This window comes from Oncorhynchus mykiss, chromosome 32 (assembly GCF_013265735.2).
Source record: "Oncorhynchus mykiss isolate Arlee chromosome 32, USDA_OmykA_1.1, whole genome shotgun sequence".
NCBI classification, from domain to species: Eukaryota; Metazoa; Chordata; class Actinopteri; order Salmoniformes; family Salmonidae; genus Oncorhynchus; species Oncorhynchus mykiss.
Window position 1 is genome coordinate 31,115,504 of NC_050572.1, and position 17,744 is coordinate 31,133,247.

General features: G+C 41.4%; 2 protein-coding genes across 2 annotated transcripts; one reads left to right on the forward strand and one right to left on the reverse strand.

The window, feature by feature from the left end:
* Window positions 1-5,410: 5,410 nt before the first annotated feature.
* On the forward strand, window positions 5,411-12,176 carry LOC110488269 (protein S100-A13). Its single transcript, XM_021560426.2, has 3 exons — window positions 5,411-5,793; window positions 7,850-7,981; window positions 11,379-12,176. Exons 1-3 carry the CDS (start codon window positions 5,782-5,784, stop codon window positions 11,547-11,549), a joined length of 315 nt encoding a protein of 104 aa, XP_021416101.1. The 5' UTR covers window positions 5,411-5,781; the 3' UTR covers window positions 11,550-12,176.
* Window positions 12,177-13,413: 1,237 nt separating this feature from the next.
* On the reverse strand, window positions 13,414-16,776 carry LOC110488266. The gene is made up of 3 exons (XM_021560422.2): window positions 16,666-16,776; window positions 15,926-15,977; window positions 13,414-15,652 (listed from the first exon to the last, which is right to left on the reverse strand). Exons 1-3 carry the CDS (start codon window positions 16,733-16,735, stop codon window positions 13,606-13,608), a joined length of 2,169 nt encoding a protein of 722 aa, XP_021416097.2. The 5' UTR covers window positions 16,736-16,776; the 3' UTR covers window positions 13,414-13,605.
* Between the last annotated feature and the right edge of the window lie 968 nt (window positions 16,777-17,744).

The following is a 17,744-nucleotide window of genomic DNA, read 5'->3' on the forward strand; positions in this document are numbered from 1 at the left end:
ACATTTACGGATACATCACCCTAGTATTCCTACCACCGGAGGAAGAGGGAAACGCCCAAAATAGTAGAGTGCTACAGACACCTCACCTTTGTGAGAGTTACACAAGTGAGCATATTTTTCTCTGTAAGAAAACATTATAGCATAGGCCGACACGATGTCTGAGAAAATAAAAAGTGTTGGAATTCCTGATTGAGCTCTCATCAGGCATTCTATGACCCATGATCATATATGGAATCAGAAATGCCAACACTTTGTATTTTCTTAAATAAACAAAAATGAACTACAGTAACTGTTGGCATTTCATTTTCCAGCTGTACTGAAACCGAACCGTGACCCCAAAACCGCAATAGGTACCGAACCATGGGTTTGTTGAACCATTACACCCTTATCCATTACCTTCGGCATCTGACCGTATGGCGCTACAGAGGGTAGTGCGTACGGCCCAGTTCATCACTGGGACCAAGCTTCCTGACATCCAGGACCTATATACCAGGCGGTGTCAGAAGAAGGCCCAAAAAATTGTCAAAGACTCTAGTCACCAAGTCATAGACTGTTCTCTCTGCTACCGCACGGCAAGCGGTACCGGAGCGCCAAGTCTGGGACCAAAAGTCTCCTGAACAGCTTCTACCCCAAAGCCATAAGACTACTGAACATTTAATAAAATGGCTACCTGGACATTCTACTTTTAACCTACATGTGCAAAGTACTTCAATCAATCACTTAACCAAACCAGAAATAACCCTTCCCCTAACCTTAACCAGAAATCCTTGTATATAGCCTTGTTATTGTTATTTTATTGTTTTACTATTTTCTTTTGATCTTTTTGCTAATTTTCTTACTTTTAAATGCTTTGTTGGGAAAGGGCTTGTAAGTAAGCCTGTAAAATCTACACTTGTTGTATTCGGTGCATGTGGCAAATAAAATGTTGTTTGACTTGATTTATAATAGCAATAAGGCACTTCGTGGGTTTGTTGTGTATGGCAAATATACCACGGCTAAGGGACGTATCCAGGCACTCCGGTTGATGTTCTGCCTAAAAAACGTGGTATATTGGCCAATATACCACACCCCCTCGGGACAGTTATTGCTTAATCAATCAGGTACAGGGGGAAATGAAAACCAGACGGAATGATGCTGCTTGTTCTGTATTTAAATTGTGCTACCTTCTATGCCCTGTCGGGTGCCTGATGTTTCCTCAAGGGTAGAGGATGAGGGTAGCAGGAAATCTACGAGTGCATCTCAATAATCTAAAACGCCTTCCTCTCAAAGTCTTCATTGTTTACACTGAAAAACAGGTGAAAGTATACTCCTGTTGGAGAGGAAGAAGGGGAAGCCCCTTCTGACTATTGAGGCGCACCCTTACACTGTACTCATCCATTGGACTGCCTGCGAAACGGGATCCTACCAGGTTCTCATCAGCTGTATCAGCGCCTTACCTCATGACAGGGTGTTGAGCCACACATAAGTTGCAGCGATATCTATGGCCAAGTATGCAAACAAGACCGGAACATAGTGAATTCACTGTGCTGCAAGTTTTAACAGGTTCTGGCATTCCGTAATAATGAGGTGACTGAAGGGAGAGGAAAAGTTGTTTGGCTGGTTGTTTTTTGGGTTCACTTGAAAAAAATCTAACAGTATCTCTCTCTCTCTTTCATAGTGAAACATAATTCTGATTTAAAATATAAGTGATATGATGTCCTTGTGGAAGCAATCAAAATACTTACATATTTGAATAACCTGGTAAGCACATAACCAGAACTACCAAAAAAGTTACAAATACTGGGTTTGTGGTCAGCCTGTTTGCTTTGAGCATGAGACCAAGAGTTTGATACGACGCCCTCAAATTGCTGCACCATATTTAATCTATGAGACTCAGTCAGTTAAGGACTCAAGACTATACAAGCACAGACAGACTTCGTCAAAGAACTGAAAGGTAGTCCAAACAGTTCAAATCGCTCTTTTCAGACTTCTCAAGTGACGGACGGACGGACGGACGGACGGACGGACGGACGGACGGACGGACGGACAGACAGACAGACAGACAGACAGACCAATGCATGCAGAGACATTGGAATGAGACCACAGATAATGACACTATTGCAACACAAAGGGCATGACTGTCTGAAAGTGAATTATGTGGAAGACTGTAAGACTGCACTGAGTTGCCTGTTCCAGAGTGTGTGCCTGTTTCCTACCCAAAATCATATCTGTATATGAGTAATTTTGTGTGTGTGTGTGTGTGTGTGTGTGTGTCTTGTATGAAGTTGCTTGTATAAGTTATTTACTCATACTCTACTTTCCTTCCTTCTTAGGGAGTTTTTAATCTTAAGGTCATTAAATATCATTTTATCTCCTAGTATGTTTTTTCTTCACATGAACTTGGCTCTAAAGTTTGTACAAAATATTATGACCCTCTTCCTGAATGCTACGACTCTCAGGAACCCATCTATGTGCCCTTCTTATGCTCACAATGACTCTTTGGAAGGAATTGTGTAAAAAAAAAACACAAATAATGACTGAAGGAAATGAATTCAAAGCATACTTCCTTCAGATTGGATTTTGTCATTACCTGATTTGATATGACTTTGCATTATTTATTGAGATGCTTCGTTTTCAAATGATTTAAAATGACCTAATTCGTTTTAATAAGCTTGTAATTGTTGTTTAAATTACATTTAAAAAACAGTGAGCGAGCATTTGTGCCTTTTCCTTTTCAATTATTATCAACTGTTTTGGGTGCACCTCGAGTCACTTTGGTTGAGAGGCCTCCTCTTCTTCCCTAAATACTTTTAGCAACATTTAATGTTAATAAAAGTGCTGTATTGGTGTGTGCGCGTTGCTTTTTTTAAACAGTTCTTCCGAAGAATAATCGGAAGTGGAAAATGTCCGGCCCCCTTGTAATGAACCTTTTTTACGTCTGGCCCATGTTAGAATATAGTTGAATGGCCCTGGTGTAGGCCATCCCTTAGTCTCCTGAACAGTGTCATTTCAACATAGGCCTAAACGTCTCTGCAATGAGACATCGTACCAGAGACATTGACAGATACCTCAGTTAGGGCTAATCAGGCTCTTAAATCCACTTGATCCCGTGTCTTCTCAAATTTGGGCGTGGTGTCTGTTTTTCTGGAAGACAACGAGGAGGAATGGCTCGAAAGCTCTAAAGGGAGGACACACCCTTTCTCCCCAGGGATACCAGTCGCTATTGAACCCGCATGTGAAACCAAACAGCTGTGCATTCTAGAGACATTAAGCGTTTTACTGTGGTCTTCGATTATGACATTAATTTGTTTTTACAAGCATATGTTTAACAGAGGTGGGTGGTAGTGCGAAGCAATGGGTTTGGACCAATTATGTATATAAACCCTGGATTGATTATTCTATGTATTGGCCATTGAGAGGCTTTGAAGCCACCTGTCAGCCATATTGGCGCTCCCCAGCTGGAGCAGTCCTCCATAGGAATTCATGTTATTCTACAGGATTTCAATGAAATGTTTCGAGGACAAAATTAAATGGTTTTAAGCATTTTGGGGGTTGTCATGGGGACAGCAACATTAGTCACTTCAATAGTTTAAGGGTATTTTCTTAAAATGTATTTTAATTTTTTTTGTGTTTAGCTCACATAACATAATTTAAAAGTATGCATTAAAGTATATGTAATAGAATAAATGTGGCAAGAATTATTGTAGACGTGCATTTCTAGAGCTTCCAAAATAGTATTTTTTTACAAAGTGGGGGAGTGCAAAGATGGAGGTATTGTGGATTCAACACAGCGCCCCGTATCAGTCATCTATTATAAATCATTGGCTTGGACCCGACTGTGCAGATCCAGTATTTAGGCTAGATTTAGATCTCTCCATTGTGGTAGCATAATGGAAATCCTGGTTAACTGGTTTTCATGTAAACACCTCAGTGACAATTTATGCACCGATCCGTAGCCACTGGAAGTATACAGAATAAATATCTAAACGCGACATGCAACAATTTACTGAGTTACAGTTCATATAAGGAAATCAGCCAATTTAAATAAATGAATTATGCCCTAATATATGGATTTCACATGACTTATTATACAGATATGCATCTGTTGGTCACAGATACCTTTTTAAAAAAGGTAGGGGCGTGTATCAGAAAACCAGTCAGTATCTGGTGTGACCACCATTCGCCTCATGCAGCGCGGCACACCCGCTTCGCATAGAGTTGACCAGGCCTGTTGATTGTGGCCTGTGGAATATTGTCGCACTCCTCTTCAATGGCAGTGTGAAGTTGCTGGATATTGGCGGGAACTGGAACACGCTGTCGTACAAGTTGATCCAGAGCATCTCAATCATGCTCAATGGGTGATATGTCTGATGAGTATGCATTATCATGCTGAAATGGTGGCGGATGAATGGCACGACAATGGGCCTCAGGATCTCGTCATGGTATCTCTGCATTTAAATTGCCATCGATTTTAAAATGCAGTTGTGTTCGTTGTCTGTAGCTTATGCTTGCCCATGCCCTAACCCCACCGCCACCATGGGGCACTCTGTTCACAACCTTGACATAAGCAAAGGAATCGCCCACTCAACACCATACACGTGGTCTAAGGTTGTGAGGCTGGTTGGAAGTACTGCCAAATTCTCTAAAACGATGTTGGAAGTGGCTTATGGTAGAAAAATGTACATGAAATTATCTGGCAACAGCTCTGGTGGACATTCCTGCAGTCAGCATGCCAATAGCACACTCCCTCAAAACTTGAGACATCTGTGGCATTGTGCTGTGTACCAAAACTGCACATTTTAGGGTGGCCTTTTATTGTCCTAGCACAAGGTGCACCTGTGTAATAACCATGCTGTTTAATCAGCTTCTTGATATGCCATACCTGTCAGGTGGATGGATTAACTTGGCAGAGGAGAAATGCTCATTAAAGGGATCTATCATTTCAACAATGGCCTAAAAACAAAGGCAATGGATAAATCCAGTTTTATCTAGTCCCATGTTTGCCCACCCCTCTGTCTCTATAGTCAGGAAACCGGCTTTCAAGAATGTGGTCGCGCCTGTTCATTGTGAGCGCATCGCTTTTTCCAGCATTTCCTTCTCAACCTCTGATGACTTATCAAAGTGAATGTAGGGCTAATGGAAATTGGAACGGACAGTGACAAACGACTTTTATTATAAACGTCCTCGAAAAAAAAATGTCCAATGGGGACCGTCCATGCATGGCTCATAAAGGTTTCTTACAACATTGAGAAATGTATTATTTTGGTGGATATTCAAAGCTTTACAGAAACTGCATAAAAATAGGTAGGCTTATATGAGGGGTTAAAATTTGCAACAATAAAGAAAAACTCCAGCCTAAACTTGCAGACTGTTTCAACTTTTGCTAAATGTTTCCAGATGTTTAGTGACGCCCTCGCGGGCTCTGTTCTTGAATAGCCTACATTTTAAACGCACAACTCTGTAGGCTACTCTCTGCAAAATGTGGAACACTTCGAAACAAAAGAGAACTTCGCAATAATAGTTAAAGAAGGGTGGTAAAAGGCCTATATGACTGCATGTAGACTTTTTGCCTCGTGAAGTTTACAGTCCCAATGCATCGAGTTACACTGAGCGCACTGTAATTTCCCCCATATCTTTCTCGACTGACACGGAAGGTGGAATCGAATTGCAGTTGGATTTTTTTGGGGGAGTGGGAGGATTTAGGAAGCAATGGAACACTGAGCGAGAAAAGTAACAATTAGCATACCGAACGTCGCGGAGAGAAAACTTTACTTTGAAAAAGGACTGCACAAAACGATCCAAATGGCTGAACAGGTAGGCCTACTATACAATTTTAAAATCAGCACTTGTCAAAACGTTGCAGTTGAAGAGATGGTGGCTTATCTCGTCCTAGAAGCAAGGAATGGAGTTGTTGCATTCTTTTGGTGATAACTTCCCCCAACTTCTACGCATCGTTCTGATTACCGTTGGAAGTGGCACAAGATGTAGTTTAACCAAAATTCCATTGACATATTATGCTATCCAATTTCCATCATGACACAGTCCATGAGATCGTATTATTTTTATAGGCGCGTTTGCATATTGCCTACTTTTAATGCACTCTTAACGCGAGTTTACAAGTTATCATTTCAATGCACTGATCAGTGTGCATGCTAGAACAGCATCAAAGAATATGGCCAATAACAAATTAATCTAGGCCATGTTGTTGACGAGGGAGCAATGAGCTATTCTCAGTTGTGTCTATAGACAGAGACCGTGTATGGAAATGGAAACCACGGGGTGGCAATCAGTCCATTCAGATTCTGTCCCCATGGCCTAGGACACAGAAACGTTCTTTGAATATAGGCCAGTGTGTGAGGCATGACAGCTAGACGAACAGAAATACAGATAGACAATGAGATACTTACTGTCGGTTAGCAAGTGCCGTACCGTTGTTACTTACTGTATACATTTTATGACTTTTGTTGGCTGCTGTGAGCTAACGTTATTTGTGGAAACGTTATAAAATGAACACTGTAGTAGGATTAGGCCTGCCACGAGATTTTTATGGTGGCCTAGTGAGTCAGGCTTTTTATTCTACTTTATTTCCTACCCTGACAACTGAAACAACAACTTTGTTTTTGGATGTGTCAACGAATTTGTTTTAGTGTTTGGGAGAATACAGTTTGAAGTCACCACTGATTCCTCACCCTGTTTCCCAAGCCTCTCATGCACGAATCGGGCACGGACCATAAATCGGACCTGGCATTTCTAAGACACTGGCCAAGTTTTTCCTCGAGGCCCCCACATTGGGCCATTTCCTCCGTTAGGCCCCCATTATTAGCAAGTTCATTTTGCGTGAAAAATCTAAGTTAGACAGACCCAATGGGCTAAAAATTTAACAGCCCATCTGGCCCAGATGGCGACTCCGCCCCTGGCACACCCTGAAAATCAACAGTGAGGGGTTGAGCTGTCATACTGTAGCTACCAACCTGCAGGTATTTCAAGTACCTTCTACATGTAGACAAGTTGTCTGAATTTGCCTTCCAATAGTCTCTCGTTACTGAAGCTTCTCCTACCGACCCACCCACAGATGCTCACATTTCAATAGCATATTAAAATATCTATTTGAATAGGGGTGAGTGACATAGCAAAGTCCCTGAACAGTTATTTAATGTTAGTGATTTAGAATATAAATAAAAAGTAGTATGAACAAAAAACCCAACAGTTACAATAGATTGGGTGTTTGGTTCTTGGTTTAAAGAGAGTATGGAATGATGTCCTTCACAATAACCAACATAACAAGTCTGTGTGACACAGTTTCATATTCCACTGCCAAACATAAGGTCTACTTTTCAAACAGGTCATTTGCAACCTGGAAGTGTAACTGATCTTGTTGGAGTATAACTGTTCTCGTATTGTTTCTCACAATTCTTTGGTTAACCAGTAAGCTTTCAGTAACACTGATACTCGTGAAAGGTGCAATACAAACACAAGTTAATTAACTGAATGGAGCTGTTACGAGATTTGTGTGGAGAAGAAGGCTGCAGTGTTGTTCGAACAGTCACTCAAGGACAGGGTTAAACATCGGAGTGTCGTCTTTGTGTAAACTTCCGACGCATGGAGGCATGCTGGATATGCACTTGAGGGCGGATGTGAGTGTGTCTGATTGTTTTGGTATTTGGGACTAAATTGAGTGGAGGTCGGTACACTTCGGCACGCACCTGGGGAGTCTGTCTGATGAATATGTTAACTTTCTTTCTTAATGATCTATTATAATAATAAACGTCACATAATGAATTTCAAAGTACTGTCAGATAATGCTTTTGTTATTGTTATATTATTTGATCCCCCCCACCCTAACACGTTTATTTCTCCTCCTCTGGCGCAGCACTCCGACCTGGAAAAGGCCATCAACACTTTGGTCACAAAGTTCCATGCCGCTGCGGCCAATAAAGGTCCCACGCTCCAAACCAAAGAGTTCAAAGACCTCCTCTCCTCCCAGCTGCCCAACTTAGTCAAGGTACATAAGCAGCAACTGTCGGCTACATTGCCCTCGCCCTCCCCGGCCACACCTGCCATTGATTCTACCAGTAGGGCGTGACTCTGACTCTTACTACCCCCCACTCAACCACACACATACAGTACACGCCACATCCTATGACTCCCAAACAAACACTCAGGAAAGGCCTGTAGGCGTTGGTTGCCAGGTTCAATACAAATCCACGATTTATGTGATCTACTGTGCTTCAGTCACCAATTGAGTTTTAAACAAGCTTTATTTCAATCACTGAAAAGGCCAATGTATCTTGCCATGTATTCATGTTGGAACTGGCTGCTTAGTTGTCTCAGGCCCAAGGCGGTTTTCCAGGACGAGTCTGAATCTACCAGAGGGTGACAAAGATAGCTATGCTTTTGAAAAACAGGAAATGGCCGGTTCAAATACATGAGCAAGTGAGGAAGGCTCAAGGTTGATCTTTCATCTAGAGGGGGTGAAACAAACTGACAGATAAATAAATAACTGTTTTCCTAATGAAGAGCAGAAAATTGTTTTATTGTAATATGACTCCTTGCACCAAGTCGACTTCATCCACCATAAACGCGACAACCAAGTACAGTGTTTCTGCTACACAATAGTTAGCCACAACAGCTAGGACATATTTGTTGTGAAAGGCAATTGAGGTCAAGAGGAGGGGGCAGTATACACAACTGTTGAAGTGAAAATTATGTTTAATTACCAAGTCCATATGTTTTTCATTATGTCCAGTCTTAGACTTATCCAAAACCAGAGTCTATTTCAAAGGAAAAGTAATGATCACATCATTTAAATGGGATTCCAGGAAACAGCTCTTTATATTGTCTCAGCTGTGGTGCAGCGTTCAGGACAGGAAATATTTTCCCAAATCAATTTCCTATTGTTTCCAGCAGACAGAAATATCCACTGTGTTTGCATGTGCCTGGCTGGCAGCTTTATCACATTTCAGAATTAAAATCTATTCCACATTTTGTGGTGTTACAGCCTGAATTCAAAATGGATCCATTTGTTTTTGATTGTTGATCATTGCTAGACATCCATTTTCAGGTCTTGCCATAAATTTTCAAGCCGATTTAAGTCAAAACTTTAACTAGGCCACTCAAGAACATTCAATGTCATATTTTGTAGTATTACTTAAGTACCTTGTTGCAAACAGGATGCATATTCTGTACAGGCATCCTTCTTTTCAATCTGTAATTTAGGTTAGTATTGTGGAGTAACTACAATGTTTTAGGTCATATTTTTTATTATACTTTTTTTGTTGGGGGGGGGGGGGGGGCTAGATCAGCTTTAATATTGAATATAGATTGTAGCGTCCATCAATGTAATTGTCTGCTTCATTTCCAATCCCCCATATATGTTTTTGTAAATATTGACAGTACTAGTCAAGAGTTTGGACACAACTACTCGTTCAAGGCTTTTCTTTATTTTTACTATTTTCTACATTGTAGAAATAATAGTGAAGACATCAAAACTATGAAATAACACATATGGAATCATGTAGTAACCAGAAAAGTGTTAAACAAATACAAATATATTTTATATTTGAGTTTCTTCAAAGTAGTCACTCTTTGCCTTGATGACAGCTTTGCACACTCTTGGTATTCTCTCAACCAGCTTCATGAGGTAGTCAGCTGGAATGCTTTCCATCATTACTTTAAGACATCTAAACTCAGCAAAAAAAGAAATGTCTTCTCACTGTCAACTGCGTTTATTTTCTAAAAAACTTAACATGTGTAAATATTTGTATGAACATGACAAGATTCAACAACTGAGACATAAACTGAACAAGTTCCACAGACATGTGACTAACAGAAATGGATTAATGTGTCCCTGAACAAAGGGGGAGTCAAAACCAAAAGTAACAGTCAGTATCTGATGTGGCCACCAGCTGCATTAAGTACTGCAGTGCATCTCCTCCTCATGAACTGCACCAGATTTACCAGTTCTTGCTGTTAGATGTTACCCCACTCTTCCACCAAGGCACCTGCAAGTTCCCGGACATTTCTGGAGAAATGGCCCAAACCCTCACCCTCCGATCCAACAGGGCCCAGATGTCCTCAATGAGATTGAGATCTGGGTTCTTCGCTGGCCATTTCAGAACACTGACATTCCAGTCTTGCAGGAAATCACGCACAGAACGATCAGTATAGCTGGTGGCATTGTCATGCTGGAAGGTCATGTCAGGATGAGCCTACAGGAAGGGTACCACATAAGGGAGGAGGATGTCTTCCCTGTAACGCACAGCGTTGAGATTGCCTGCAATGACAAGCTCAGTCTGATGATGCTGTGACACACCACCCCAGACCATGACTGACCCTGTACCTCCAAATCGATCCCGTTCCAGAGTACAGTTCTCGGTGTAACGCTCATTCCTTCGACGATAAACGCGAATCCGACCATCACCCCTGGTGAGACAAACCCGCGACACGTCAGTGAAGAGCACTTTTTGCCAGTCCTGTCTGGTCCTGTGACTGTGGGTTTGTGCCCATAGGCAATGTTGTTGCCGGTGATGTCTGGTGAGGACCTGCCTTACAACAGGCCTACAAGCCCTCAGTCCAGGTGTTGTTACACGTGGTCTGCCACTGCGAGGACGATCAGCAGTCCATCCTGTCTCCCTGTAGCGCTGTCTTAGAGGTCTCACAGTACGGACATTGCAATTTATTGCCCAGGCCACATCTGCAGTCCTCATGCCTCCTTGCAGCATGCCTAAAGCACGTTCACGCAGATGAGCAGGGACCCTGGGCATCTTTCTTTTGGTGTTTTTCAGAATAAGTAGAAAGGCCTCTTTAGTGTCCTAAGTTTTCAGAACTGTGACCTTAATTGCCTACTGTTTGTAAGCTGTTAGTGTCTTAACGACCATTCCACAGGTGCATGTTCATTAATTGTTTATGGTTCATTGAACAAGCATGGTAAACAGTGTTTAAACCCTTTACAATGAAGATCTGTGAAGTTATTTGGACTTTTACAAGTTATCTTTGAAAGACAGGGTCCTGAAAAAGGGATGTTTATAACCACTAGAGGGTAACAAAGCCTGAAACGTGACACAGTTAGTTGACAAAGTACTCACATGCTGTATTTATACAGCTGCATACAGTTGAAGAGATGCCAATAGTAGATTTTGAAGTAAAACATGTTGACAGTAGTTATTCAGTTTAATTATTGATAGAATAATTACTGCTTGGAATAGCAGTACTGTTATGAACGTAACCTACTGAGTAACGTAGGCAACAATGTTATACTCTCAAAAGTGCAATAGACTAATTGCTAACTTGCTTCTAATACATGTCTATGCATGATTACTTTATTTCTTATTACCTGTCAATAGGTAAAATACTGTGTCCATATAATGAAGAGTTGTTTTTGTGCTCCCTCCCTTCCCCAGACTGGAGGCTCAGAGCAGGGCCTGGGCGAGGTGATGAGACAGATGGGTGTGTCGGACGGCGAGGGAATCACCTTCAAACACTTCTGGGGCTTGATCCAGTCACTGGCCACCACGCAGCATGGTCTTCTCAGCAGCGAGAAGGTGTCCAAGTGCAGCTGTGTGCTCCTGTGAGGTCCATGCCTTCTGATGGTGGTGTGAGCCAGGGGGAACCAGACAGTCTCATAGTATCCCACCCAGTGTCAGTACCCCTTCTCACCGTACTGCTCCCATCCAGACCTGGACACTCACATAGTACTCACCCCCTCCAGGACAGGCCTTTTTATGTACATCTCCCATGCTTGGTAGTGCCAGCAGTGCTCATCTCTTAGCTCTATACCACTTGGTTTACAGGATTTTTGTTGTACATGCTAGTGTTGGTCTTTCCATCCAAAAAAACCTGAACGGCTTTCCTTTTTGGCCTACTACCAGTGTAACCACTACAAAGAATCCTTAGATGACATATGACCCAAAGTGAAATCAGAAAACCATGAGCCAGCTTTAGGTGCTTTGCAAGAAATAAATATGAATTTACATATGGCAGTACACATTAGTGGAAAGCACCTTTGAGCCACCAGTAGTCTCATACATACAGTGCTGGTGATGCAGTGTCCCCATAGCATGTTTCCTTAAACAATGTTTTCCCCACTGTGGTATTGCAGTTTTGTATTTATACTTTGTAATTCTCTTTATACTGGCCATTGTAATAACATCGTAAAACATGACCAAAAATGTTCTAATAAAATATTGCAACAATGGTGACCTCCATTATTATGATTTATTTTGGTTGAATTAGCACTTTCATCATTAATCGACAGATAAGCATTTCACAAAATACATTTTGTGATCAAACAAAAAAAAATCATCATATACATATTTCAATGTATGAACTAGGTGTATAGTTGTCACAACTATACAGCACACATTGTATTCAGTGTGTAATTGTTACATTCTTACTACAGTATTATCATTTTGACAAAATAAGTCTATTGGGCAAATGGCATTTATTACACATTTTCATACCTCTGAACATCACATTGTCTAATGAATCAGCTCTTTTTGAATCGTTCAATGGGAATGTCTTATCTAAACGTTCACAGTTTGTAGATTTGCATTCATCCATGACAGCTACTAGAAGCATTATTTTTTGCATGAGTGCTAGCAGGTCCAGTGAATCCCTGTATGGAGAATGCCATTCTAAAATTCTGAACTACAATCCCCAATGCTAAAAGCAATGGTATCTTCCTAAGTCAACAATACAGTTTTTTACAGTCACATTATGCTTCACAATTATTCAAATAACAAAGCCAACCCAGCAACTTACTTAATTAGGCCTTTGTATTCCTTACGGAACCTAGCCAACACACCAACCCAGAACTGTACTCAAAGGATGAATTCCCCGATGGGTGAATATTTAATAGATAGTACAGAAATTACCCTCAGAAATGATTGTACATTGTTGTGTCAATTAGCTTGTACCAATACTAGCTAGAACCATATTCGGATATATATAGTTTTGTGCTAAATAAAAGCAAATGGTGCTAAATTTAACAACATTCCTTACAGGTTTGGAAACTTGATGGCCTAAATGTTAATGAATGTTTCATTATTTGGATAATTGCCCATAACTGATAACCACACACCACACCAATCACAATTAGGCCTACTTCGTGAAATAAGTGGAGATGGACTTAAATGCCACACACAAATGTTTCTTGAAACAGCATTTTGCCCATAGAGATTAACATAGACATGAGGCATTCATTATAAACCAGGTAGTTTGGGTCCTAGATGATGATTGGCTGAAACAGCATTTTAGCCGTGTGTGTGTATATCAGACAATATACCACGGCTATGACGCAAAAATACTTGTTTACTATTCTATTTATGTTGGTAACCAGTTTATAATAGCAATAAGGCAACTCAGGGGTTTGTGGTTTATGGCCAATATACTGTACCACAGCCAAGAGCTGTATCCAGGCACTCCTCTTCACGTTGTGCATAAGAACAGCCCTTAGTCGTGAAATATTGGTCAATATACCACACCCCCTTGGCCCATATTGCTTAATTAGACATTAATTAAACTATAATTTTGCCTCCCATATTTAACAGATATTAGCCAGTAACAATGATTACAATTTTGCAATCTTGTTGAATAGGGTTTAGGTCATCTAGCAGCCATGTACTATCCTCAAGCTCTGCATCCTCTTGCCAGCTTCTTCCCCTCTGGCGTTCCTCGAAAGAATTCAAGGTAAGATGAAAACACATATTTATTCATGACCTTGACCCTCCCAAAGATATCAAGCTCTGTCTCCTGGTCGTGGTCGACGCCACTCATCATCTGCTTGGACTTGGCAAAGAGGGCATTCTCCTTGGAAACAACCTGATCCAGCCAGTCGAGTGTGTCTCGTTTGGTCATCATCTCCTCAGCTTTGCCCACCGTGCAGCCATAGAACCCGCGTCTACTGCGTTCAAGCCAAGGGTCGTCCCCTACCATAGGGTGGTCATCCCCAACAAAGGCTGTACAGAGTGAGCTGTCAGAGCCTTGGGATCGGCCCACCTCGCAAGCGATAACACTCATAAGGAAGAGTGAGAATGTGCGGAAGTTTCGGACAGATGCAGAGAACACAGCAGCCATGAAGTAGTGGCCCCAGCGTTCACAGTCCTGGACACATCGTTGCAGCTGGAACGTCTGGCGGCAGAAGTTGTTGAATTCGGACGCCTTGAGGCCCTGTCTAAGCTCTTGGAGGGAGTAGTCCTCCTTCTGGTGCCTGAAAGCATCAGTGAATTTCTCAATTTCTTCCAGATGGTTAGAATGAATGTACTTCCCCACCAGGGAGGCGTAGAAGGTTCTCCTCTGCACCTTAAAGATGCAGTCGTTCAGAACGTAATACAAGTCAAAGTCGGTGTCTTCCCTGGCATTGTACCTGATCTCCACCAGCAGATCGAGAATGGTGGTGAGGTGCTTGATGGGAATGTCTTCCATGGGTTTGTGGTCAGCCAGCCACACGGACGTGAGGTTCCCCTGTTTGTGCACTGGGATGTAATCTGGAGCGCGCCTTCTTTCATTTTCCTCAAAAAACAGGCTCCATGTAAGCCCCTCTAAACAGTCAATCGAGGTGTACTTCTTACGCAAGTTTGCTGAGACAAACATTTGAGGGTGGGTCGGCCATTCTAAAGTCTGTATGTATAGGGCGTGCCCCTGGTAGTTGGGAATGACCTGTCCTCTGTCATCTCCTTCCACTCTGGTCAGCAGGTTACCGTTCTGGTCCAGCTGGGCGATTACTTTCTTACTGCCGTCTTTATGCCTCCAGACCCCCTCCTCTCTGGTCACCTTCTCTCCGTTGGGCCTGACGGATAGTGCTGAGCTCCTCAGGTGCAGTTTGGTCTCCACGTTGAGTGAGATGAGCGCTCGAAGCAGCCGCTCTGCAAACTTGAGGTCCTTTCCTAGTGCACAGCCCACCAGGCTGAGGGTGTGCAGATGCCCATCTTCTATCTTCATGGCCACCACAACTTTGGCAAGCTCCTCTGGCCCATAACCTCCTAGTCTGGCCACACCATCACTGCCCTTGCTGCCATGACCCACCAGTACGACACGACTGTTTCTGGTCAAAAGGGTCTGAGAGCCCCTGAGGACTTTCAGCGCCCCCTTGTGGTACTTCAGTAGAGTCGACACAGAGGGGCGCTTCTCAAAGAGGAAGGAGGCTGACTCCATCACTACAGGGTCATCCTCCAGGATCACTATATTCTGGTGGTCAGAATAAATCCACATGTCCCTCACATTTACATTATGACCATAGGACACATTTACCTCAGATACAGTATTGTGTTGATCAATTCTATCAGAGTCAATCTGGACTAATGATTGTGGTGTAACTGTCTTAAAAAGACTAGAGAACAAGTGTAAAGACATTGTGACAACCTCTAATAAAGGTGTTATTACTTTCACCACCAAACGAGTAGCTTCTGATTGAAAGAGGGACCAAATCCTTTTCAAACCACTTTCACAGTCCCTCCTTGGTATAATATGGCTAACACGGACATTTCCAAACAGCCTACAATGTGACTCAGACGTGATAAGGGCTTTCACGGGCCACAACTTGGCACTATTGGGCACTGCACAGGCTTTCTGTGGCTTGACATGCTCATGTAAATCAGCACTGGATAATGCAGTATCTGTGTATGTTGGTGAGGAGACAAGGTCCTGTGGAGTCTTTTCAGTTGGTGGCAGTATGTACCTGACAAAACCAAAACTTTGGTTAGAAAAAAAGAACAATATCTTCATAGTTCCTCATTTTCAACAAGGTGATTTCGGCATGTTATTTAGATTATGCTACAAAGGTCCTAAAAAGTTTTACACCCTATGATGCTTATCAAACCTGGATCATTGAAATACTACATTGAAAAAAAATCTATAATGCACGTTACACAATTCAAATAACTGCATTCAAAACACATTTGGAAATAAATGCTGGTGAACAGAAGTTTTGAAAATGTTGTTGATACCTTACCTATCAGTTGCATTGGACTCAAATGCCACATTCGGAGTTTCCCAGTCCACTCCTTTGCAAACAGACATTACAAGCATTTTAAACCAAAAACTCACATGATACCTCTTGTTGTGAGTATAAGGCATATAGGCTCTGTCTAGTGTGCTGTCGCTTTGCTGGAGCTAGCTCAGACATAAAGAACACTGCTACTGTATACTTTTATTTGGTCAAAGTCCCATTAGCAGCTGCAAATTAATGCAATGAACTTCAGGTCAAATTGACTTTAGCTGAATGAAATTTAGCGAGCCGTATCCCATTTTGACATAATAGCATATAATATGATCCCATTGTAATTTCCTTCTTTTTAAAATTTTTATCACGGCTTTAAGCCTATGCAATATAACCCTATATATTTTCAGGTAAAGCAAGGTTATGAGCAATGCCCTCACCCTTTTTGATGCTTGTGTTTTGCTCAGTGAGTACTGTTACAGTATATGTGACTCTCTGGCACAGAATATACTGAAATATGTCTCTTCAACCGACCACTGTCTAGACAACAAAAAACGAATATTTCGGGGATGGTACTATTGGGACTATTTACAACTGACATGGTCAGGTCATTTCTATTGTAAAAAAAATACATACAAAAATCTGGGGGAAAAAAAGTATAATTCTAGACTAGATCAAAACAACATACACACCCAATGAATATCCCAAACAAATAAATGCATGTTGTCGAAGAGGAAGTGTATTTATCTCACCTGTAACATAAGGCTTTGGGGTCAAAGACAACTGGAGGATGAAGGTAAGGGAAAATCTTAAGGTCCTCATTGTAACACTCGAAGGGTTTTAGAGTCTTTCTGCTGCATTCATCATCGCCAACAAATAGGCAAATAGGGTTCCTGGGGTGTGGTTGCTATATACAAAGACGGTTACGTTTGGCTCTTGGACACACGTGACTGTTTGACTGTGATAACTCAAGGCAAATTTAACCAGATAACGAAGAAGGTAAAGCTAACCATGACATAGTATAGCAGAGAATATAAGAATATACTTAACCTTAATAAAGACAACAAAGAATAGTTGGTACTCTAGGGAGTGTGTCTAGGAATTTATAAGAAATTGAATTAATGAGTTAAATGGGCATCAATGGTTAACGTTCAGGAAAAGTGGGGTAGTATTGAGAAATGTAATATTTCTTCCAACAAGTGTATTCTAACATTACAGTGCACAGCTATAGTGCACAGTTGTTCATATTAACAACATTTCTGGAGAGGATAGAGTCGTGGATTCAAATGTCACTCTGCTGTGACCCATGTGATGATAGCCTAAGGACCTGGTGGAGTAAAACATGCAGTAAAATACTGGCCTCTTAGAGGCAATTGAGACGTGTCCTTATGAAGAAAAAGCAGTTATTCAAAAGAGATAGTATAGGCCTAATTGCGATCATTGTGCCTTGAATAAATAGTGCTGTGCGATTATTGACTGACATTGGTTCAATTACTTGAATTCCATTTAATTCTGTATTTTTGTGAGCCCAACGTGCCAATTCTCTAGAGAGAAATCAAATAATTCATGAGAGAAATCAACTTAAGAACTACGGGATCCTGGACTGAAGGGAGTTCTATTTAAGAAAATATTCAACCTAGTTTAGCGCAGAAACGTCATAATTAGCAGTTGTGGAAAAAGTACACAATTGTCATACTTGAGTAAAATTATAGATACTTTAATAGAAAGTTACTCAAATAAAAGTAAAGTTACCCAGTAAAATAGTACTTGAGAAAAAGTCTAAAAGTATTTGGTTTTAAATATACTTAAACACAAACTTGGACCACACTTC